The sequence below is a fragment of the Lepus europaeus genome, chromosome 22 (genome assembly GCF_033115175.1).
Source record: "Lepus europaeus isolate LE1 chromosome 22, mLepTim1.pri, whole genome shotgun sequence".
NCBI classification, from domain to species: Eukaryota; Metazoa; Chordata; class Mammalia; order Lagomorpha; family Leporidae; genus Lepus; species Lepus europaeus.
The window spans coordinates 38142797-38166847 of NC_084848.1; the positions used below are offsets into that span (position 1 = coordinate 38142797).

At 50.2% G+C, this 24051-nt stretch overlaps 1 protein-coding gene across 1 annotated transcript in view; it reads left to right on the forward strand.

Moving 5' to 3' along the window:
* PRKCH (protein kinase C eta) overlaps positions 1-24051 on the forward strand; it is a 274168-nt gene that overhangs the window by 151723 nt on the left and 98394 nt on the right. The window contains exons 4-9 of the mRNA XM_062181544.1: positions 1576-1610; positions 7756-7844; positions 8943-9072; positions 11019-11146; positions 15919-16062; positions 16156-16329. Coding sequence (XP_062037528.1) covers positions 1576-1610; positions 7756-7844; positions 8943-9072; positions 11019-11146; positions 15919-16062; positions 16156-16329 — 700 coding nt within the window. The remainder of the gene's footprint in view (positions 1-1575; positions 1611-7755; positions 7845-8942; positions 9073-11018; positions 11147-15918; positions 16063-16155; positions 16330-24051) is intronic.

Genomic DNA, 24051 nt, shown 5'->3' on the forward strand with positions numbered 1-24051 from the left:
AATCTGTAATGTAAAATGAAGCTAAGTGATAGTTATCTTTGATTAGAGGCAATACCCAACACACGTGTGTACACACACACACACACTTACACCCATGGTAGTTGGAGAAAACACGGCTTAGCAGCTTGACAGGAGATTTATGGCTTTCTTGCAGCCGTTCCTCCTTTTGTTAAACAAAGGTCACTTGGGTCAGGGCAGCCTTCTGAAACTGAACACTGACTTTTTTAGTGACCGCTTTGGCGCCGTCAAAGTTGAGCCGTCAGAGCCCAGGCTGAGACAAGGTTTCTGGCCTTTCCAACCGAGAATGGAGCTTGGAGAGGCCTCCGCTGGCCGCTGGGAGGGAGGCCTACACGTCGGTGCAGGGGAAACTCCGCCCACGTTTTCTGCGGCGGAAGCTGCCGCTCCGTGGCTGTGCACCCGTGGGCCGTGCGCGCGCTGCAGCTGCAGACCTGGCTCGCCGGCCCTGCCTGCACCCCTGTGTGTCACCCCACCCCATTCTGCTCCCACCACGCTGTGAGCTCGTCAGGCCCTGGGGGCGTTTGTGGTGAGACTTTGACCTCAGCGAGAACGTTTGTGATGGAAACTTCTTTGATAATGGCGCTGAAATTTTTTTTTTCCACCAAGGAAGTACTAACCCCACCCAAGAAGGCCTTTAACTCTGACTTGCACCTACACACACACACACACACTCTAGGTGTGTGTATGACATCTACAAGGGTACTTTAGAAACTTCATGGAAACTGGGATAAAAAGATAGCTTTTCATCATACACACTTTCCATGGAGGTTTGAAGTCCCTTGAACAGTGTGGATCTCATCAGCAGGTGGGTATGGCACAGAGAAGCAGGCAGCATGCCCCACGTCGCACCATCAGGCCGGCCTCTGCGCACGTCACCACCTCGCTGTGAGTGCTGCCTCCCGTGGCTTGTGTCTGGATCAAACCGGACAGCATGGACAGACTCCCGGCCACGTGTGGCTCGTCCTGTGGGCTGGCTAATGAGAATGAGAGTGGTATCACCATCACCCATAGAATGTGCTGGGGAGGGAGAGAGTGCAGCTCTCTCTTAGCGTCTCTCTTAGGTCTTAGCGTGGCAGCACTTGGGGGTGTTGTGGCCACTGGGAGGGTGCTGGGGCCGCACAGCTGCCATGGGCTCCACTCTCCTATGTGTGTGCGAGTCCATAGGTGTGTATTTCCATGTGTGTCCATCTCTGTGAGCATCAGGCAGAGGAGGGTGATGGAGACCCTCTTCAGCCTAAGGCTCAGGCAACACGCACAACGAGGGTCCTTTCTCTGGGGGTCGTCGGAGGTGCTGGGGAGCTGGGTGAACCGGGCCCTTCCTTGGTGCCCACCCACTTCTGATCCCTGCAGTATTCTGCCCCTTCCATTTCTTTTGTGTCTCCTGGCGACAAACAAGGCTCAAAGCACACATCATCTGTGCCTTCCCCTGCAATTGTGCTTTTTCTCATAAAGGATCAGAGTGTGAAATTTGTTTTCCTTAAGCAACTGTCATTATAGGAGGGTTACTGCAGAAGTAGCTTGACTGATGGCAATTTTTTTCTCTGTTGTCTTGAACAGGGGAGTGTTTGGAAAGCAGGGTTATCAATGCCAAGGTAAGAAAACTTTTTAAAAACTGTTTACAATCTTACTCCTGTGTTAAGAAAAAAATGATGATTATACCAAGAAAAAAACAGCCCATTCAGGTTGTGATTGGTGCACAGCTCTCTGGAGGTCAGAGGAGACCCCCACGTGTTACATCTTTAGTTTGGGTTAGATCTTGGCTGCATCTTAGCACAGATGGGATATTTTATTTCTGAAGCCAAGCTATCTACTAATGCTTCATTGTGGAGGGTTTTGTCTCAGCAACGAATGTGCCGAAAGGTAATAGCATTTTATGAGCCATACCCTTGAATCTCGGAGTTAAACTGGTATTATTTTTACGTGCCCATTGTCAGTAGGTGTGTGGAGTAGCACAGTGCTGTTCCTTTTTGGTTTTCAGAAATGTCTTTTACTTTATTTGAGAAGCAGAGAGAGAGGATTCTCATCTGCTGGTTAGCTGCTCAAATGCCCACAATGGCCAGGGCTGAAGCCATGAACTGGAAACCCAGTCCAGCTGTCCCATGTCAGTGGCAGGAACTGAATTACTTGAGCCATCACTGCCGCCTCGCAGGGTCTGCCGTGGCCGGAAGCTGGAGTTAGAAGTCAGAGCTGGGAGTCAAATGCAGGACCCCCACCTCCCCACCCCCACCCCCGTGTGGGACACAGGTGTCCCGGCTGCTAGGCCAAATCTCTGCCCTCACAATGCTGTTTTCCATCTGCCTAAGTAGGAAACAGAAGCTATTATCCAAGTTGTTCTTTTTTAAAATTTGCTGATTTAACTAAAACGCAGGAGATGCTGAAGATGATGCTGTGGATGATGCTTTTACGTTATTACACGTTAGACTCCAATTTTCATAATTCTAAGACAGAACCGATTTATTGGATTTGTGGCGCCATTGGGATGCAGTGAAGTGGGAGGAGTGATGAGACCCCTTCCTGGTGGTTTACCCCGGCTGGATCGGGTGATCCCTTTAAGACCTGTACTTAAATACCTGTTATGTTGATTTTTACTCTGCCAGTGATGGCCCACGCATGAATAAGGGAATCCCACCTTCTCTTCAGCAGGTGGAGCGTAAAACCACTGAGTCAGTGCTACTCTTGGATCTGTGACTTTAATATCTAGGAATAATTCTACTGAGTTCTTAAAGATAGGGGAAAAAACGGATATATCCCCAATAGAATGGCAATCATAGACTTCTGCTGTTAATTCAGCCCTAAATGAGAAGATAGTTCGGGAGCTGAATTAATGTTGATTTTTCACTTGGGCCTCTGGCTACAGGGATATGCACTACAGTCCAGTCTGATCATCTTCTACATATCCAGTGAAGTGGAGAAGCACTGGAGAGACAAGATTAGAATTGTAGAGTTTGAAATACGTGATCCGGGATATGTCTCTCTTTATCTGAATTCATTTCTTCTCTTTGGCCTGGGTGCCAGGAAACTTGGTGGCCTGATTTTCATCGAGTGGGGTCAGGGGAACAGGGGCCCGCTGTTTAAAGAGCAGGTGAGAGCAATGGTCAGGAGGACGTAAGACAAAACGCCTGAGGGAGAGACGTCTCTCATGCGAACACGGTTCAGGAGCGCACGACCCCGGAGTAGGTGTTTCAGACAAAACAGACTTCAGAGCAAGTGACACTGTCTGCCAAGGGACATTATGGAAGAAGCAAAGGTTTTTTTTTTTTTTTTTTTTTTTACTTATTTATTTGAAAGTCAAGAGTTACACAGAGAGAGGTAGAGACAGAGAGAGAGAGAGAGGGGTCTTCCATCCCCTGGCTCACTCCCCAGTTGGCCGCAATGGCCAGAGCTGTGCCGATCCGAAGCCAGGAGCTTCTTCCAGGTCTCCCACGCGGGTGCAGGGGCCCAAGCACTTGGGCCATCTTCCACTGCTTTCCCAGGCCACAGCAGAGAGCAGAGCAGAGAGAGTGGAGCAGCCAGGACTCGAACCGGTGCCCATGTGGGATGCTGGCACTGCAGGCGGTGGCTTTACCCACTATGCCACAGCGCCGGCCCTGGCATCAGTTTTTCAAAGAGACACAACCATCCCTGACACGGGAGAGCCTGACAGCCAGCATCAAAACACGCCAGACAGAAATCGAAAAAAACTATAAGGACAAACAGATGCAACAGCTGGTGGAGCTGGGGACTTCAGTAACTCTGCAACAGATGGGCCCGGCGGGCGGGCAGCCAGCCGGGTGTAGTTGACCTAAATAGCACAGCCACAACCTGACGCCTACAGCACACTGCCCCTCCACACAGAATCCACATTCTTCTGATGCTCTCAAAGAACATTCACCAACAGGGACCCCCTTCTAGGCCGTAACACACACATTCCCAAATATGAAAGACGGGAAGTCAGAGCACAGTGGAATCAAACTAGAAATCGGTCATGGAAAAAGCACTGGGGAACTCCCCAGTATTTGAAGCATAAACAACACATTCTCTGTTACATGGGTCAAAGAAGAAGACTCAAGAGAACATAAAAAATACTTTGAACCAAATGAAAATACAATTGATCAAATGAAGAAGAATGCAGAAAAAGCAGTACTCAGATGGAAACCCATAACACTCACTGCATCCATTAGAAGAAAAATTAGAATCAGTAATTCAGGGGCTGGCGCTGTGGCATAGTGGGTAAAGCCACCGCCTGCAGTGCCGGCATCCAATATGGGTGCTGGTTCGAGTCCCAGCTGCTCCACTTCTGATTCAGCTCTCTGCTATGGCCTGGGGAAGCAGTAAAGGATGGCCCACGTCATTGGGCCCCTGCACTGGTGTGGGAGACCTGAAAGATGCCCCTGGCTTTGGATTGACACAGCTCCAGCCATTGTGGCCAATTGGGGAGTGAACCAGGGGATGGAAGACCTCTCTCTCTCTCTCTGCCTCTCCTCTCTCTGTGTAACTCTGACTTTCAAATAAATAAAACTTAAAAAAAAATCAGCAATCCCCTGGCACATTTCTAACTCCACCATTTGGGGCAAGTCCGATTGAACATGTCCCAAATTGTACATCTCCTCCCTCTCTTATTCTCACTCTTATATTTAACAGGGATCACTTTTCAGTTTAAATTTAAATTTAAATTCCAATACAATCCCATCAAGGTGGCATGTACCAATGCCATATCACTAGTCCAAGTGATCAATTTCAGTTCACAGTTGATCACACTGATAGGTCTAAGAGTCAAAGGGATCACACAAACAAGACTATGTCTGCTAATACTAACTGATAGAATCAAAAAGGCAGAGAATGATCCATCATGGGAAGCGGGAGACACAGCAGACCCATAGAATAGCAGATGTCCTAAATAACACTCTGGCCTCAGAATCAGCCCTTAAGGCATTCGGATCTGGCTGAAGAGTCCATGAGAGTATTTTAGGCATGGAAAGCCAAGACACTCTGGGAAAAAAACAAAAAAAAGAAGACCTAAATGAAAGATCTCTGCGAGTGAGATCGCAGTGGAAAGAACGGGGCCATCAAAGAAGGAGGTACCTTTCTCTGAAGGGAGGAGAGAACTTCCACTTTGACTATGACCCTGTCGGAATAAGATCGAAGTCGGTGAACTCAGAAGGCTTCCATAGCCTTGGCAACTCATGACTAGAGCCTAGGGAGATTACTGATGCCATAAACAAGAGTGTCAAATTGTTAAGTCAACAAGAGGAGTCACTGTGTACTTACTTCTCATGTGGGATCTGTCCTGAATGTGTTGTCCAATGTGAAGTAATGCTATAACTAGTACTGAAACAGTATTTTACACTTTGTGTTTATGTGTGGGTGCAAACTGATGAAATCTTTACTTAATATATACTAAATCGATCTTCTGTATATAAAGATAATTGAAAATGAATCTTGATGTGAATGGAATGGGAGAGGGAGCGGGAGATGGGAGGGGTGCGAGTGGGAGGGAAATTATGGGGGGAGAAAGCCATTGTAATCCATAAGCTGTACTTTGGAAATTTATATTTACTAAATAATAAAAAAAAAATTAAAAAAAAAGAAAGATAGATTTCATTTCCCTTGGATAAGTACCCAGGAGTGGATTACTGGGTCATATGGTAGTTCTGTTTTTAGTATTTTAAGGAATTGCAGTATTCTTGTCTTAATAATAGGAACTAGGACAGATGTTCAGCACAGCAGTTAAGATGCTGGTGAGCCTGCGCCCTTCTCTGAGTGCCTCAGTCAGGCCTCGGCTCCAGTTTTGATGTCAGCTTCCTGCTAATGTGCACTCTGGTGAGAACTCAAGTACTTGGGTCCTTGCCACATTGGAAACTGGTTGCTTTCCTGTGATTTCCTGTGTAAATTTACAGCCAGTCCATGCAGGACAGAGCTTTTGGCCTAGAATTCTAACTCAGTTTCCTACTGGTTTGTAATCTTAGGGAGGTTACCCGACCTCTTCAGGTCTGTGTCCTCCTTTGTAAAGATGGTTGGTAGTACTTAGCTTTCTGTTTCATTAAGAAAAGAGAATAGATTTCAATAAATATACTGCTGCCTCTTACCAGGAGTGTGAATGTGAGCAATGAATCTCACAAATTCTCAGTTTCCCTGTCTATTCAACAAGCATGAATTAATTCAACAAATATCTTTGAACACCTAATAAGCACTAGGAATTAAAAAAGAAAATCAGTAATCAAATTTCCACGTTGGAAATCTAGAGAAAGAAGAGAGACGAGAGCCTAGAGTGAACCAGGAGAAGAATCAACTGTGGTGCAGAACAGTTGGGAACTGTGGAGGATTTGCAAAGGTTAATAAAACAGACAAAGTCTAGCCCAGCTAATCCAGACCAAACCCAATGCCTCGAAAATTCAGGTCCTTGTGTGTGAGACCGGATGCGTGTGAGGTGCTCCCAGAGGAATGGGCCAGTTTTCTGGGCCCTTCCATTGGGTAATCCTGGGAACGCACCCTGGTGACAGCTGGGTTTCTTTTAAGGTATAGTGACGTTTGCTGATGTGTCACTTCATATACTTTTTAAAAAGATTTATTTATTAATTTGAAAGAGTTACACAGAGAGAGAAGGAGAGGCGGAGAGAGAGAGAGAGAGAGAGAGAGAGAGAGAGAGGTCTTCCATCCACTGGTCCACTCCCCAATTGGCCACAATGGCCAGAGCTGCGCATATCCAAAGCCAGTAGCCAGGAGCAGGGGCCCAAGTACTTGGACCATCTTCTACTGCTTCCCCAGGCCACACCAGAGAGCTGGATCAGAAGTGGAGCAGCTGGGACTCGAACTGACTCCCATATGGGATGCCGGCACTGCAGGTGGCGGCTTTACCCGCTACACCACAGCGCTGGCCCCATCACTTTATATACTTAATCCCAAACCTTCCACGTGTCTCCGAAGACCTTCAAACACCACGTATTTTCCTACTGCTTCATTGTTTATGTTCATCTTGTCATGACAAGCTTGTCTCCATCTGCACCATCAGTTTTCTAGATGAGATGAGATAAATCATGTTATCCAGAAAGTTCTGAATAAGAGAGCAGTTAATCGAGCCACTCAGCGAATGTGTGTCTCTAAGGCCAACTCTGCTGCAGGCCCCAGGCTGGGAATTCTGAGAGCAGGTGATGGCTGGGTGCTGAAGGTGTGAAGAAAGAGGCCGGTGGCGGGCTGTGAGGAACGCAGGAGGGAGAGATGGTTTGAGTCCAGAGAAAGGGCCCATGGGCGGGGAATTTCATAGAAGAGACATTTTTGTAGTTGCATCGCGTCCTGAAGTTCAGGTTTTTTTGGTCAGGAGGTAAAGAGGACATCCCAGGGACAGCAGAGGGCAACAGTGTGCAGGGGAGGGTGAGCACTGTTCCAGGTTTAGTTCTGAGAACAATCAGATCACAGAGGAGAGGGGACAGGTAGCCTCTGGGAGGGTGCGGGGTCCGGCTGGGAAGTCGGAGCGGGTTGGCAGTGAGGCGCCGTGGAAGATTTCCCGTCCTGGGCAGAGGTCTTCCGGCGGCAGGTGCGGGATGCCGTGGAGTTGGGAAGGAGGAAGAAAGTTCAGGCCGTCGTGGTGGAGCACTGGAGCACGAGCTCAAGTCTTTGTGGGACAGTGGCAAAGAAGATCGGGAGGGTGGGAGCGCCGGCTGTCACCTCGTGGGCCGGACATGCAGGCCAGGCGACATGGGCTTGGCACAGCCCTGCAGACCGTACTGCCCTGACCAATCATTGCGGCATTGCCTTTCCTAGTGTGCACCTGCGTCGTCCATAAACGCTGCCATCATCTGATCGTGACGGCCTGCACCTGCCAAAACAACGTGAACAAAGTGGACTCCAAGGTACGGGGGTGGCAGCTGGTGGACGGAGCACCCACGGACTCGCGTGTGTGCGTGCACGTGTGTGTGTGCGTGTACGTGTGTGTGTGTGGGGGGGTGTGATCTCCCTGCCCCTCTCTCCCTTTCTCCTTCTCCCTGTTCTCTTGCCCTGCCCTGCTCCCTTCCCGAAGTCCTTGACAGCCAGGGTGGTATTGGGATTGACCGTCCTCTCTCTGGTTGTGTTACGTAGCGTTTGTAGTACTTGGGTGGCACGGCTTCTCCTTGTGAGGGCCCCATGAGTGGCCAGCTGGGTGGGAACCCCATGGCTCTCAGTTCTCCTAATTCTGCAACAGTTTGGGTGGAGTAAAAGGAGCCCTCTGCCTGGTTCCCAACAACCTGAACTTGAAAATGTGTATTCTGAAAAAAAAACTAGGTTTGAATTATTTTTGACATCAAAAATAAACATCCTGCTTTTGTACTTTTTGTGAATTTTTAAGAAAGTACCCTCGTGGGTCTCTCCCTATGAACCTGGGCTTCGTCCTCTTCCCTTGCCTTGGATTCAGTGCCCAGATTCACACATTTTAAATCCAGGTCGGAGAAAGCAGATGAGGCGCTGCTGGGTTGGTGCATAGCGGGTTTGCAGAGCCAAGAGAGGTCTGACCGGAACCTGCTGGATCTGGATACGTCCAGGATTGCCAAGGAGCGTGCACAGAGCTAGGAACCACAGCTCTTGGGAGAAAGAGGCCGATAACTGCCCCACCCGCTGGGGTGGGTGGATCTGCGCCACTGCACAGGTGTGCCGTGGGCTGCAGAGCGCGTGGCCAGGGCAGTTACTGCTGGAATCGCTGGTGCACCTGAGCGTCAGAGCACAGAGGTGCCGGGCACAGTAGACGGGATAACAGTCTTCATTTCCGTTGGTCTTCCCAAACAGTGGACAATCTGTCTTGCTTTGTTTCTATCTTGTCTTGGGCAGTGGAAAATGCGCTTGGTCTGGTTCAAGGCCGAGTACCGGACAGAGAGGTGCCCAGCAACACTGGGCTGGCGCTGGGCTCCCGTTACCAGCGTTCACAGAGGCCGTGGCGCTGGGCGCTGAACTCTTGCCCTCCTGTTTCCTCTCCACAGATCGCGGAGCAGAGGTTTGGCATCAACATCCCGCACAAGTTCAGCATCCACAACTACAAAGTGCCCACCTTCTGCGATCACTGCGGCTCCCTGCTCTGGGGCATAATGCGACAAGGGCTTCAGTGTAAAAGTGAGACGCTGCGTGCCGGGTACCCGCCTCCCTAGGGGACACTGTGCGGCGAGCTGCTGGGGGTCCCCGAGGCTCAGAACTTGACCTGGGACTGGTGGTTTGAGATATGTCGTCAGTTCACATCCTAGTAGATTGATATATATTTGTATATAATCACTTGTCAAGCCTCTGATCCCAAATACTAACTATGGAACGGTTAAGTCACATGTTAAATCCGGTGAGGCAGCTGGTTGTCATGTCTCACTGCTGAGGTTCAAGGCTGCCAGCTCGTGCCGTGACAACAGCAGACCTGCTCTCTGCCTGTTCCTACTCAGAACCCCGTTTCTCCTGGGACCCTCTCACTTCCTACCGTCTTCCATTTTTCCTCTCTCAAATACTTAATAAAATACAAGGATCCTTCAAGAGGTGTGTGGCAAATGGAATTAAAAGATGTTTACTTTGGTGTAAAACATGTTGAAAAAGGTATGCCATGGATTTCAAAACCCCTTGCACCAAAATAAACATTTTTTAATCCCATTTTTCCATGAACTTTGAAAAACCGTTTATTATTTATTCTAAAGGCAGAGAGAGAGAGAGAGAAACAGACAGACAGAAATCATCCGCTGGTTCACTCCCCCAAGTGCTTGGAATGGTCAGAGCTAGGCTAAGGTTAAGCAGGGAGCCTGCGACTCAGTCTGGTGTCCCATAGGAGTAGCAGGAACCCAAGCGCTGGAGTCAGAACTCAAACCCAATACTCCGACATGGGATGGAGGCATCCCGAGCGGTGTCTTAACTGCTCGGCCGGATGTCCACCGGCTGCTACCTCCCCCGCCACACACACACATACGCCATGAACTTTTGGAGGCTCTGCTTTCACTGTTGTGTGGCAGGATGGAGGGGCCACTGCTGGCTCCAGTGTCTCCGTCCCAGTCTTCCTGAGAGATGTGGCTTATGCTGGGGGCTCGGGTCTTGCAAAGGCGTTTCCCAAGGGATCTCGTAAATTATATAAAATCAGATCCCACAAAACCTGGGTCTGTACCTGCTTTGAGAAACAGACTGGTCCAGAAAATAGGAGTGGTCGGGTGCCGTGACAGTTCTACCTGCCCTCAGCGGGGTGCACCCAAGAAGCCACGTCTGAATTTATTTCTGCTGATTAAACCTGAGCTGTGGGACATGCGTTCCGTGCAGCAGCGAAACCGCCACTTGTAAAGTCTGCATCCCTATCGCCATGCTTGGCCTCACTTCCGATGTCAGCTTCCCACCGGCTCAGGTATCCGGGCCCCTGCCACCCACGTGGGAGACCTGGATTAAGTTCAGGCTTCAGCCTGGCCCAGCTCTGGCTGTTGCAGGCTCGTGGAGAGTGAACCAGCAGATGGGGGATCTCTTTCTCCATCTCTCTGCCTTTCAAATAAATTAAATAAATAAATTTTTTAAAAAAGGAAAACCTCAGATCCTTCGTCATCCAAACCAGCTTACGGAACACCAGGAGCTTTGCTCACCTGCTCCAGCCCCCATTTACCTGACCCTTACACAGTGTCAGACGGTGTCGTCTGCTCCCTGCCCCTCCCCAAAGCAGTCACAACCAGAGGCTGCAAACCCGGGGACCCGCAGCCCCACAGGACGCCCGCCCTGTGCCGGGGCTGGCTGACCACAGCGGTGCTCAGGAAGCAAGCTGGACCTAGAAACCCGACCCATCCCCTACGGCTTATCTGTCGTGTTGAGACCACCGCCTTGTGTCGCACTGTGGAGAGACAGAAAGCAAAGGAAGTAGTCGGTGGACACAAGCCTTGTGATTTCACTGGCTGCACGCTGTCGCTGTGACAGACGTTCTAATCTTGGTACCGGCTCATGCCGTTAAGTCAGCCGCGACTGTTCCACGCAGCCTGTCTGAACCGTGTCATCAGCTGTCGGGCCCGCGCTGATTCGGTTCCTTCCTCAACGTGGGTTCTGTTTCCTCTTCCTTGCAGTATGTAAAATGAACGTGCACATCCGGTGTCAAGCGAACGTGGCCCCCAACTGTGGGGTCAACGCCGTGGAGCTCGCCAAGACCCTGGCCGGCATGGGGCTCCAGCCTGGAAATATTTCGCCAACCTCGGTGAGACGCCGCTGCTTGGCGAGTGTCGTGATTTAGAACTTGCTCGGGTGTGGTGAGGCCAGGTGGGAGCGCGAGGCATACTCTGATCTCAGCCGGCGCCGTCACCCGAGTTGCTGCATTTTCAACTGTATTTTGTTCCATCAATAAAATTCTACGCGCAGTAAAAGGGTGAGAAGTGAGCAGAGGGACCTGCGTCGTAGCGGGCAAAGCCGCCGCCTGCAATGCCACCAACCCATATGGGTTCCTGTGGGGCCCCGGGGTTCTGTTTCTGATCCAGCTCCCTGCTAATGCACCTGGGAAAAGCAGCAGAAGATGGTCCAAGTCCTTGGGTCCCTGCCACCCACGTGGGAGACCCCGGAGAAGCTCCTGGCTTCAGCCTGGCCCAGCCCTGGCTGTTATGGCCATCTGGGGGTGAATCAGCAAATGGAAGCACTCTTTCTCCCTCTGACTTTCAAAATAAATAATAAATTTTAAAAAAAAGAAAGAAAAATAAGGAGCATGCAGAGATAGCAGGAAGCAGGACAAAGGTTTCCCCCACAACCCATCCCTACCCCCTTGGTTCTTTTTTGAAAGATTTTTTTATTTGAGAGGTAGAGTTTCAGACAGTGAGAGGCAGAGAGAGAGCTTCCATCTGCTGGTTCACTCCTGAAATGGCTGTAATGGTCAGAGTTGGGCTGATGCAAAGCCAGGAGCCAGGAGCTTCTTCCAGGCCTCCCACGCAGGTGCAGGGGCCCAAGCATCTGGGCCATCTTCTACTGCTCTCCCAGGCCATAGCAGAGAGCGGGATTGGAAGAGGAGCAGCCGGGACTCGAACCAGTCCATGTGGGATGCTGGCACCACTGGCTCCACAGGTGGAGGATTAACCTAGTGCACCACAGCGCCCCCCACCACGCCTTCATGCTTAAAAAATCAGTTCCTTGCCTGAAAAGCCTGGAGCCCAGAGAGCGGGCTGGGAGCAGGTGGGACAGTGGACTGTCACTGTGGGCATCAGCTTCCTCTCTTCTAAAGGCTGGAACCCGCAGCCCCCAAGGCTCTGCGCAGTCCTGGAAGCCAGCGGTGCTGCAGTGTGTGTTTAAGGGCTGTGGATTTATGACCTGTGTTCCTTCCTCTGGGTGCTGTCAGGTCCCGGGACGGGTTTGGTCCTCAGCCTGGAGTGCCGGCCACTGGCCTTGCCAGCCAGCCAGCGTCTGCAGAGAGCTGAGACATAGCGACACTCCATTCTCGAGACCTGCGACATGGCTTGTGGTGTTCAGTTCCGGGGGAGTTTTAGCTTAACTGCTCAGTAACCTCTGGGCACTAGGGAAGGGAAGTGCTGTTCTGTGAGGTTCTTGGAAACTCAGAAAACCTCAGCACAAACCCGTTTTTCTGCGAGTCTCCTGTCTAGTTAGTACCTCGGGGACTTACAGCGGTAGTGTGGTTCTTGATTTCAGGAAAGCACTGGACAGGTCCATCGAATCTGCCTGACTTGTGCATTGGCAGGCAGGATACTGATGGGGCGAGAGGGATTTCTTTCTTTCTTTTTTTTTTAATTTTTTTTTTTTTGACAGGCAGAGTGGACAGTGAGAGAGAGAGAGAGACAGAGAGAAAGGTCTTCCTTTGCCATTGGTTCACCCTCCAATGGCCACCGTGGCCAGTGCGCTGTGGCCGGCGCACCGCACTGATCCGAAGCCAGGAGCCAAGAGCTTCCTCTGGGCCTCCCACGTGGGTGCAGGGGCCCAAGGACCTGGACCATCTTCTACTGCTCTTCCATGCCATAGCAGAGAGCTGGATCAGAAGTGGAGCAGCCGGGACTTGAACCGGCACCCATATGGGATACCAGCACTGCAGGCGGTGGCTTTACCTGCTGTGCCACAGCGCCAGCCCCTACAACTTAGCTGCTAGGCCAGCTGCCTATCCCCAATGAGGGGAATTTAAAATGCATGGGATATCAGCCCAAGCCAGGGCTTCTAAAATATGGGGCGGAGCACCCATTACCTGTGTAGCAAAACTTGTAGGAATGGGCAGTGCCGCGTGTCCTTTGTGACAAGTGTGTGATAATGGTTCATAGTGGGAAAACCAAGATTGCCTATAGTTTGACAGCACAACCTTAAGAGGGGGAATCTGAGCTCTATCGAGAGAGGAGGATGGATTGAAGGGACGATGGAGCAAGACGGCCTTGCATTTTTGTAGCCAGTGCCAGCCCGGCCAGGGGACGTGTGTCGGGGGGGGAAGTGAAATTCTAACTGGCACCACTTTTCTGTCTTTGAAAAATGTATGATGCGAGGTCTAGAGGAGAAGCTATTTCAACCCCTGGATTTTTAGATGATCTATTATTAATCTTGGTAGCGCGGTTTCACTGGGTTAAGAAAGTAGCCTCCTGTAGTTTGCGGCTGTTGAACTGTTGGTTTACTGCAAACGTCACTCAGACGTTGCCCCAGATAAGCTGTTTTTAGCTAAATAGGTCAAAAGCTCCAGGATGTCAGACTTTTGATCTGTACAAGGCGGTAGCTTGCCATACATGCGTCCCCACGTGGACATCTGTAGCGTAAAGGGGTGAGCGCCCCAGCCAACGGAGGCGGCCACGTGTACTTCCTGTCTCGGGTGGTGACACCGGAACTCTCCATCTGCTGGTGGGAGTGCAGGTTGGCCTTTGGCGGGGCAGGGGGACATCCTACCAGAAGTCTTCAGAGTTAACACTTTGGCCCAAGGAATTCCATCTCCAGAAGATTACCCTGAGAAATCTTCCCTGATGATCATGACTGTATGGCCTGGGTTTGCAAAGGGACTTCAGTTTGTGGAAAATGTGGTTAAGAGATATTTATTTGGTGCCCCCAAATTTGGAATCCATACATCCAAGAGCTCTTCAGAAAATTCATGGAAAGGTATATTATGAGAAAACAATGCAGGGATTTTTAAAACTTTATTGCACCAAAAGAAGCGTATCTTTTTTTTTTTTATAGAAAGATGTATTTATTTATTTGAAAGAGTTACACAGAGAGAAAAGGAGAGAGAGAGAGACAGAGACAGAGAGAGGTCTTCTATCTGCTGGTTCACTCCCCAGATGGTTGCAACGGCTGGAGCTGCGCTGATTCAAAGCCAGGAGCCAGAAGCTTCCTCTGGGTCTCTCATGCAGGTGCAGGGGCCCAGAGACTTGAGCCATCTTCTACTGCTTTCCCAGGCCACAGCAGAGAGCTGGATCGGAAGTGGAGTGGCCGGGACTCAAACCGGTGCCCACATGGGATGCCAGGGCTGCAGGCGGCAGCTTTACCTGCTAAGCCACAGTACCCATTTTCCCCAAGAACATTTTCCACAAATGTTTTTGGAATAGCCATTGTGTTTTGAGGGGAGCCTGATGAGAATTTAGGTCTTTAAATTTTATCCTTCATATTTTTGGTTCCATTTTTTACAATTAATTTTAACATTTAAAAAAAATTTTATTTATATATTTGAAAGGCAAAGTGACAGAGAGTGGGGGAGAGACAGAGAGAGAAAGAGATCTCCCATCTACTGATTCATTCCCAGAATGGCTGCAACACCCAGGCTGAGCCCGGCTGAAGCCAGGAGCCTGGAACTCCATCTGGGCCTCCTATGTGGGTGGCAGGGCCCAAGGACTTGGGCCATTTTCTGCTGCTTTCCCAAACACATTAGCAGGGAGCTGGACTGGAATCAGAGCAGCTGGGATATGGACCTGGCACTAATCTGGTGTGCTGGCATTGCAAGCTATGGCTTAACCTGCTAGACCGCAACACCGGCCCCACAGTGACATTTTAAAAATTAATTATTGGAGAGGCAGAGAGAGAAGGAGAGAGAGAGAGAGAAAGAGAGAGAGAGATCTTGTGTCTGCTGGATTCCTTCCAAAATGACCACAGCAGCTAGGGCTGGACCAGGCTAAAGCCAGGAGCCAGGAACTCAGTCTGAGCCTCCTACGTGGGCAGCGGGGACCTGAATACTCGAGCCATCACGACACTTCCCAGGTTGCATGTTAGCAGGGAGCTGGGATCAAGAACACAGCAGAAACTCAAGCCTCGGCCTTCTAGCGTGGGACACGGTGTCCCAGATAGCATCTTCATTGTTGGCTGAAACCCTCAACACCTACGATTAATTTTTATTTCTTATATAATTTAAAATACTGTATAAAAAAAAGTCGTGTCATTTATTTGTGGCCTGGTGCTAAATGGGACTCAGTTCTCTAAGCTGGTTTGAAAGCTACTCTTTGGGGCCAGCGCTGTGGCTCACTTGGTTAATCCTCCGCCTGTGGTGTTGGCATCCCATGTGGGCGCCGGGTTCTAGTCCTGGGTGCCCCTCTTCCAGTCCAGCTCTCTGCTGTGGCCTGGGAAGGCAGTGGAGGATGGCACAAGTCCTTGGGCCCCGACCTGAATGGGAGACCAGGAGGAAGCACCTGGCTCCTGGCTTCGGATCGGCGCAGCACCGGCTGTGGCGGCCATTTGGGGAGTGAACCAACAGAAGGAAGACCTTTCTCTCTGTCTCTCTCACTAACTCTGCCTGTCCAAAAAAAAAAAAAAAAAGCTACTCTTTGCAAGAAGTGGAGTGAACGCTAGGTGGCGCTCTTGGAATCTGGCTGCTCCGTGTGAGCCCAGTCTGCAACTCCATGCTTAGATGCACTTGGCAGCCCCCTTTTCTCACAGGGCTGTGGGCACAGAGCAGAAGCTGATGCCGATACAGCTGGGAGCCGCAGGGCCCGGCCTGCTCTTGCCCTATGTGTCCTGCTGAGTGAGGGTGAGCCTGCTCCCCGGCCAGCGAGGCCTCCTCCATCTGACTCTGTCTCTTTGCAGAAACTTGTGTCCAGGTCGACGCTAAGACGACAGGGAAAGGAGGGCAACAAGGAAGGCAACGGGGTCGGGGTCCACTCCGATAACCGGCTGGGGATCGACAACTTCGAGTTCATCCGCGTGCTGGGGAAGGGGAGCTTTGGGAAGGTGAGTCCGCACACACTCGCGTTTCTCGTGTGCCCACGCCCCGGCACCTGCAGGAGGAACCCCCTCACGCGCCCTGCTGCTGCTCTGCCGCAGGTGATGCTGGCGAGGATAAAGGAGACGGGGGACCTGTACGCCGTGAAGGTGCTGAAAAAGGACGTGATCCTGCAGGACGACGACGTGGAGTGCACCATGACCGAGAAGCGGATCCTGGCCCTGGCCCGCAATCACCCCTTTCTCACGCAGTTATTCTGCTGCTTCCAGACCCCGGTGAGTCTGCCTGCCCTCCACCGCCCCTGTGGCCTCGTCTCTGAGAGCCGAGGCGGGGAGATGCTGAAGATCGCACTGTTGGTCCAGCGGTGGACGCCCGTGTCCCCTGCTGGAGGACCTGAGTCACGAGCCAGCTGTGCACCTGACGCCAGCTCCCTGCTGATGCAGAGCTGAGCAAGCAGCAGACAGTGGCTCAAGACAATGGGTCCCTGCCACCAGGAGGGAGACCTGGATTGCATGCCCAGCTCCTGGCTTTGGCCCAGATGGGCTGCTGTGGGCATCTGGTGAACAAAACAGTGGTGGGCCCTCTTCCTCTCTCTCTCCCCAGCAAATACATACGGTTTTTAAATGATTTATTTATTTATTCAGAAGCCGGAGAGAGACACAGAGAGAGATTACATCTGCTGGTTCACTCCCCACATGGCCACAAAAGCCATGGTTGGGCCAGGCTGAAGCCAAGAGCCTGGAACTCCATCCAGGTCTCTCGTGTGAGTGACAGGGGCCCAAGCACTTGGGCCATCCTCCGGGGCTTTCCCAGGTGCATTGGCAGGCAGCTAGATCAGAAATGGAGCAGCCAGGACTTGAAGCAGTCCCCAAAGGGGATGCCAGTGTCGCTTGCGGAGACTTAACCCACCTGCACCACAATGTCAGCCCCAAATACATACATTTTGGAAAAGACATTCAAGATTCATAAAGTTAAGTATCAGAAATTTTCTGGGACTTGGCTCCCACAGTACAACCATACAAAAGGACTTCAGATTGTTCATGGGAAAAAATGGAATTAAAAGTTTACTTTAGTACAAGAAATTTTTGAAATCCATGTAAATTTTTTTTCATAATATGCATTTTTTGTAAACTTTTTGAAAATCCCTAATATGCATGGATTTCAGATTTCTTTAGTAACATAATAAGCTTATTTTGGCTTGGTTTTTTTTTTCCTTTTTTTAAAGATTTATTTATTTATTTGAAAGTTAGAGTTACACAGAGAGAGGAGAGAGAGAAAGGTCTTCCATCCCCTGGCTTACTCTCTAATTGGCCGCAATGGCTGGAGCTGCGCAGATCCAAAGCTGGAAGCCAGGAGCTTCTTCCAGGTCTCCCACGTGGGTGCAGGGGCCCAAGGACTTGGGCCATCTTCCACTGCTTTCCCAGGCCATAGCAGAGAGCTGGATTGGAAGTGGAGTAGCCAGGACTCGAACCATCCCCTATATGGGATGCCGACACTACAGGTGGCGGCTTTACCCGCTATGCCACAGCGCCAGCCCCAATAAACTTCCCTTTTAATTCTGTTTTCCCCAAACTGTTTGAAACACCCTTGTATGAAAGTACTGATGGCTCCTTCCTGCTGCCCTGGGGCAGGGACCCCTGGAGGCTCTCACATCCTACAACTGGCCAGGTCTTCATACCTCATTCTTCTCTGCCACAGTGAAAGCAGTGGGCACGTGAGAACAGAGGCAGTGTTGTGGGCGGAATCGCTTAGTGAACTTGGCCTTGACTCTGCTCCTAGATCCTGGACTGCCAATGACCAAGCACCAGAGTTGTGAGGATCCAGAAAGGGGACCTTGGCCTGGGAGATCCCAGGGCCTTGCTTGTGCCCTCAGGGCACCAGGGACTGCTGTTGGGGTGCTAGCCTGCCTGCCCTAGGATGGTCCATGGTTAGGCATGGTTTTGGTTGCAGTTAACGGAACCCCTGGCTAACGGGGCTGTGAACAATTTAGAAAGCCTGGAGTTCTGGTTCATCGGTACGAACTCTGTCCTTGTTACTTTCCATAGTGAGAGGTCCGCTATTAACAATGCCAGGATTGGGTTCTTTGCACAGCGATAGCTCTGCCGCTTGGCATCTCAAGGCGTTTGCTGCGGCCCCAGGTGTCATCTGTTCTCTTGGCCACATCTGAGGCTGGAAGCGCAGGGCAGAGGCTGCAGGGTGACGTGGGCCACTCTCTTTTAATCAGGGAGCAAAGCTTTTTCCTAGACTTGGGTCAGCTGCTCTTAGCAACAGGTGAGGCTGGAAGAGCCAGCGGCTAGCCAGGAGAGTCTTTCGTGATTGGCCGACAGCAGCCGTGAGTCACGCCCCCCAGCCGGGGCACTCCTCTGCTGCTGGTTTAGAAGTGAGCTCCCGTTATCCATGATGAGGGAAGATGCTTCCTGAGAAGACAGTGGGAGGGGCAGCCCTGCAGAGGCATGCTGGGTGAGTGAATTCTGCTCTACCAATGGAGAAGAAGGGGCTGCCGTGGGAGCAGGTTGGGGCATCTCACCCAGGCGGGGATGCGGGCTGCACGTGTTCTAGGGAGCTCGCAGCTGAGCTGCAAGACAGAGCCAGTTGGAGTTGGCTGGGCCTAGAGAATGAAGGTGGATGTGCTGCAGAGGGTAAGCAGTGCGCACCCTGCTGGTGGGAGGTGGAAACCAGGTGTGAACAAGGCTGAGCGCCTCGCAGAGTGAGGTTGGGCAGGTTGGCTGGGGCCAGGCCGTGGATTTCTGTCCTGACAGCCATGGACAGTAGTGGATGGAAATGAAGCAGGGAATGACGGATCAGATCGCATTTTTAGCGGTTAATAATAGAGAATAATAAGCACCTTCCGAATATCGATATCTTTCTCTGAAAGCAGTTATTGTTATTTCATATGTCGCCTTTTACAGAATGTTTTATGTATAAAACCATATATGCACACCACATATATTTGCTTTTTTTTAAAAAAAAGATTTATTTATTTATGCTATACAGAAAGAGAAGGAGAGGCAGAGAGAGAGAGAAAGAGAGAGAGGTCTTCCATCCACTGGTTCAGTCCCCTGATGGCTGCAATGGCTGGAGCTGCACCAATCCAAAGCCAGGAGCCAGGAGCTTGTTCCGGGTCTCCTACACGGGTGCAGGGGCCCAAGGACTTGGGCCATCTTTTACTGCTTTCCCAGGCCATAGCAGAGACTGGATGGGATGTGGAGCAGCTGGGACTGGAACCGGCACCTATATGGAATGGTGGCACTGCAGGCAGCGGCTTTATCTGCTATGCCACAGCACCAGGCCCTATATTTGCTTTTTAAAAAATATAAATGACAGTATATTTCCTCCAGGATTCTGTGCCTTGGTTTCGTCTTTGTAAACAGAACCATAATAGTGTGTCTTGGCTGTTTCATCATTGTGTAAACCCAGGTACTTCATTCCTTTAAGTGGCTGCATAGTATTTAATTTTAAAGAACAGGCCACAGATTACTTAACTCACTCCTCGTTGCTGTGTCTTGAGAGTACCTGGTCTTCGAGTTCAGCCAGTGTTGAGTGAGGCCCCTGGTGCTTTCGTCTTTGTGGTCTCATGGTGCTGATGAACGAAGAAGACTCAGTAGCAGCAGTGGAGTCCGAATGGGAGAGCAGGTGCAGTCCTGATTGGCACCAATTGGCCCCGCCCCCATCTCTTTGTTTCATGCATGTTCTGAGGTCCGGTTGATCTCAGGAGCCATTTAACTCTGCTGTTTCTGTGCCGACTTTCTGCCTAGAGAATCTGTCCTTTTCTGAAAGTGGGGTGTTAAAGTCCCCTGCTGTTGTGTTGGAGTCTGTCTCTCCCTTCAGGTCTGTTAATATTTGCTTTATGTATTTGGGTGCTCCAATAGTGAGTGCTTATATGTTTACAAATATCATTTCCTCTTGCTGGATTGAACGCTTTATCGTTATAGAATGATCCTGGTTTAAAGTATGTTTTATCTGACAGCATACATAAGCCATTCTTGATTTCTTCTGGGTTCTAGTTCTATGAAATACCCTGTTCCACCCTTTCACTTTCAGTCTATGTGAGTCCTAGAGGTGAAGTGAGCTTCTTATAAGCAGCGTATAGTTGGGTCCTGTTTTTTAATCCATTTGATCATTCTGTGTCTTTTAATTGGAGAATTTAATCAATTGATATGCAGGGTAATTATCTTATTGCTGCCAATTTAATACTTTTTTTTTTTTTTTTGGTAGTTCCCTTCTTCCTTTGTCCCTAACTCACAGTTTTCACTTGTGATTCAGTGATTTTCCCTGCTGGTGTACTTTGATTTCTTGCTCCTTATTTTTTGTAAATCTCCATAGATTTTGCTTTCTGGTTACCTTGGGGCTTACCAAGAACTTATTTTGGCTCTAACAAGCTATCTTGAAATGATAGCAACATTGGTTATCGAAATAGGAAAAGAGATAAGAAATCCCAATAAGGCATTCTACCTCTCCCAACATTTTGACTTGTTTATGTTACGTTTGACTTCTCTCCATATCCGCATTTTAGTGCAGTAGTTACACTGTTTTAGTTTTCACAGTAAGGATCCAGATGTTTTCCACACCAGGTTTACAGTATCAGAGCAGCCTGAATTTGTTGGTCTACTTAGGTTTCTATCTTCTGCATGCATTTTCCTGTAATACAGGTCTGGTGGTGATGTTCTCCGTTCTCGCAGCCTTTGTCTGTCTGTGAATGTCTTTCTCTCTCCCTCATACCTAAAGAAGAGCTTTGCCAGATACGAAGTCTGGACTGACAGATTTTTATTCTTTAGTGTTGTCAAAGGCTCATCCCACTCCCGCCTGGCCTGTTTGGTTTCTGTCTCAAGTCTGTAGCCCAGTGACCCAGGACCCATGTATGTGTTATTTGCTTCTTTTCTTTGAGAATTCTCTCTCCACCTGTAACCTTGGAGAGCCTGATTACGGTGTGTCCTGGGGTAGATTTGGTCAAGTGGGATCTGCCTGGTGACCTTTGGCCTTCCTGTACCTGGACAGTTGTTTCTTTCTCTAGGTTTGGGAACTTTTCTGTCGTCGTCCTTTTGAGTATTCTTTGTGCCTCTTTGGCCCTGCCAAGTCCCTCTTGAAATCCAAAAACTGGAAGATTGGCTCTTCTCCACGCTGTCTCGTATTTCTTGTAATCTTTGATCAATCCTCTCGGTTCTTTGTTCTCCTCCAACTGTATATTTTGAGCTCACTGATTCTTTCTTTGTTTGATCTGTTCTGCTATTGATCCCTTTTATTGCCTTTTAAAATTTCGTTTAGTATATTTTTCAGTTGAAGGATTTCTGCTTAGTTTTTTTGTTTGTTTGTTTTTTGACAGGCAGAGTGGATAGTGAGAGAGAGAGAGAGAGAGAGAAAGGTCTTCCTTTTGCCGTTGGTTCACCCTCCAATGGCTGCTGCGGCCGGCGCATCGCGCTGATCCGAAGCCAGGAGCCAGGTGCTTCTCCTGGTCTCCCATGCGGTTGCAGGGCCCAAGGACTTGGGCCATCCTCCACTGCCTTCCCTGGCCATAGCAGAGAGCTGGTCTGGAAGAGGGACAACCAGGATAGAATCCGGCACCCCAACCAGGACTAGAACCCAGTGTGCCGGCACCACAAGGCGGAGGATTAGCCTGTTGAGCCACGGCGCTGGCCCTCTGCTTAGTTTTATTTCACTGTAGCTTCCATCTCTCTGCCAAAGCTCTCTGTTGGAATACTGCATCATGCTTCCGTTGAATTTCCTTGAGTTGATCTACAACAGCTATTTTGAAATCTGCATCCCAGCGTTTGTCAATTTCAGTGCCTGGATGGTTGGTGTCTGGCAGCTCATTTTGCTCTGTAGGTAAGGCCGTGGTTCCCAGAGGCTCCTGAGGCTTGTTGGAGTTCGGTGCTGGGTAACTTCTGGGGCTTCTATAAAGGTGGCTGGGTGCAGGTGTCGCTGTTCACATGGGTGTCGTCACCGGAGCTTCTGGCTCACCTGGACCCTGCCCGGTAGAGAGAATTCTGCACAGTCTGAGGGCAGAGGGTGAGCAGGCCATTACGCACTTCCCGTGCTGCACCCATAAATTCACAACCCTTGGAGCGTGAGTGAGAAGGCCTAGGAGGGTCCTTCCGCAGGTTTGTGGGCCGCCGAGCGTGAGGTCTAGTGGTTAAAACGCAGGTTAGACCACCTGCATCCCGTATTGGAGTTCCTGGTTTGATCCCTGGCTCAGACTCTGAATCCTGCTTCCTGCTAATGGGAACCCCGGGAGGCAGTGGTGATGGCTCACGCCGTCGGGTCCCTGCCCCTCATACTGGAGGCCTGGATCCTGTTCCTAGCTCCTGCCTTCAGCCTGGCCTAGCCCCTCCCACTGGGGCACTGGAGGAGTGAACCAGCAGATAGGAGGAGCTCTCTCTGTCTCTGAACAACTAATTTTTTAAGAAGTTCTCAGAACAATGGAATTGAGAGATAAGTTTATTTTGGTGTAAAAAATTGTATCTATGTGCATAAGGGGTCTTCAAAAAATTCATGAAAAATATATTATTAAAAAAAACTTTGTGTGGCTTTCAACAATTTTTTTGCACCAAAATAAATGTACATCTGAGTCCATTTTTTTTCACAAGCTGTTTGAAGCAGCCTGTATTTTCTCCTTGCTCCCCATCAAGTTGATGATCTGAGAGGTTTGAAAAGATGCTACCTGTGACGTTCTGGCTGGCGTTTCTCTGCCTGGGAGGCCAGGGTTCTCCCGAGTTTGAGGACCACTCGTGATCACACCTGTGCTGGGAGGGCTGTGACCTGGAGCGTGGGCGGGGCAGGCAAGGTGGGAGGCAGAGAGACTGGAGCGTGTGTTAGCGGGCATGCATGGTGTGGTCCAGGCCCCTGCAGCTCAGGGTCTCCCCTGTGCTTCTAACCCTCGTGGTCCGGGCTTGTTGAGGATCCCCCCACCCCCACCTCCTCATTGGTCCTCGGTGGCCCCTAATTCTCTGTGTCCCTTGGTTCCTCTGGAGCTCCGGCTCCCCCTGCCCTGCCTCTGACCTGCAGGCTCCTTGAAATGTTTCCCGACCCCCCTGCTTTGCCCTTACCTGCCCTTCACCCCGTTTTCCTCCTGTTGTCTTGGAGGGGGAAGGGTTACAGCCCAGAGCTGGGAAGGGTGACTGAGAGTGACACCATGAGTCCCCAGCCCCCAGGACAGCACCAGGAGCATCAGGAGTCCAGCAAAAGGGCCCGGATACTGCTCAGAGTGCTTCCTAGGGCTCCAGCCAAAGACTGAGGATCGGAACCGGCTGATAAGCCTTGTGCGGGACAGTCAGCTCCCACAGCCGCCGTGGGTGCTGGTTACTGCTGATGGAGTCAACGCAGCAGTGTCTTAGGCCCTGCTCTGAGGGAATTTTACCTACAAAAGGAAATCCCTGGGAATCCATATAAGCAAACATTTCCCCAGCAGTTAGACCATGCTATGGTAGGTAGAACAAGAAATTAACCTGGAACAGATTGGGAGCCTATTGGACAAAGCATATGCAATGCATGATTTTCCAGAAATATATACCAAAAATATATACCAAAAATTCAGCAGCCACGTGGTGTTCCCAGTGTTTAGCCACTGAAGTCTGTTTAGCAATGGTGAGGTCTTTTTCTAGTGAAAATTCTGTGTTTGGCCACTAGGTGGCAGTCGTTACTGCAAAGTGATTTTTGTTTCTCTCCAGAGAAATAAAACACAGGAACTGCTACTGGGGTTAAAATGTGTCTATTTCAGTAGTTGTCTCCAAAGGAAATGGTGAGAGGAATTTTCCCTTGCCTTAGATGTGGGTGATAAACAAGTGGGGAGGAACCAACTTAAAAGAATCAATGCGTTCTCCTGTGGAGAGACTGGCAGTCCTGCGTATCCACCGGTTCCAGATCAGTCTATTACGGATCAAAAGTGTCATTTAAAAGTATACTGTGGGGTCAGCACCGTGGCGTAGTAAGCTGAGCCTCCACCTGTGGCGCCGGCATCCCATATGGGCACCAGTTCGAGTCCCGGCTGCTCCACTTCTGATCCA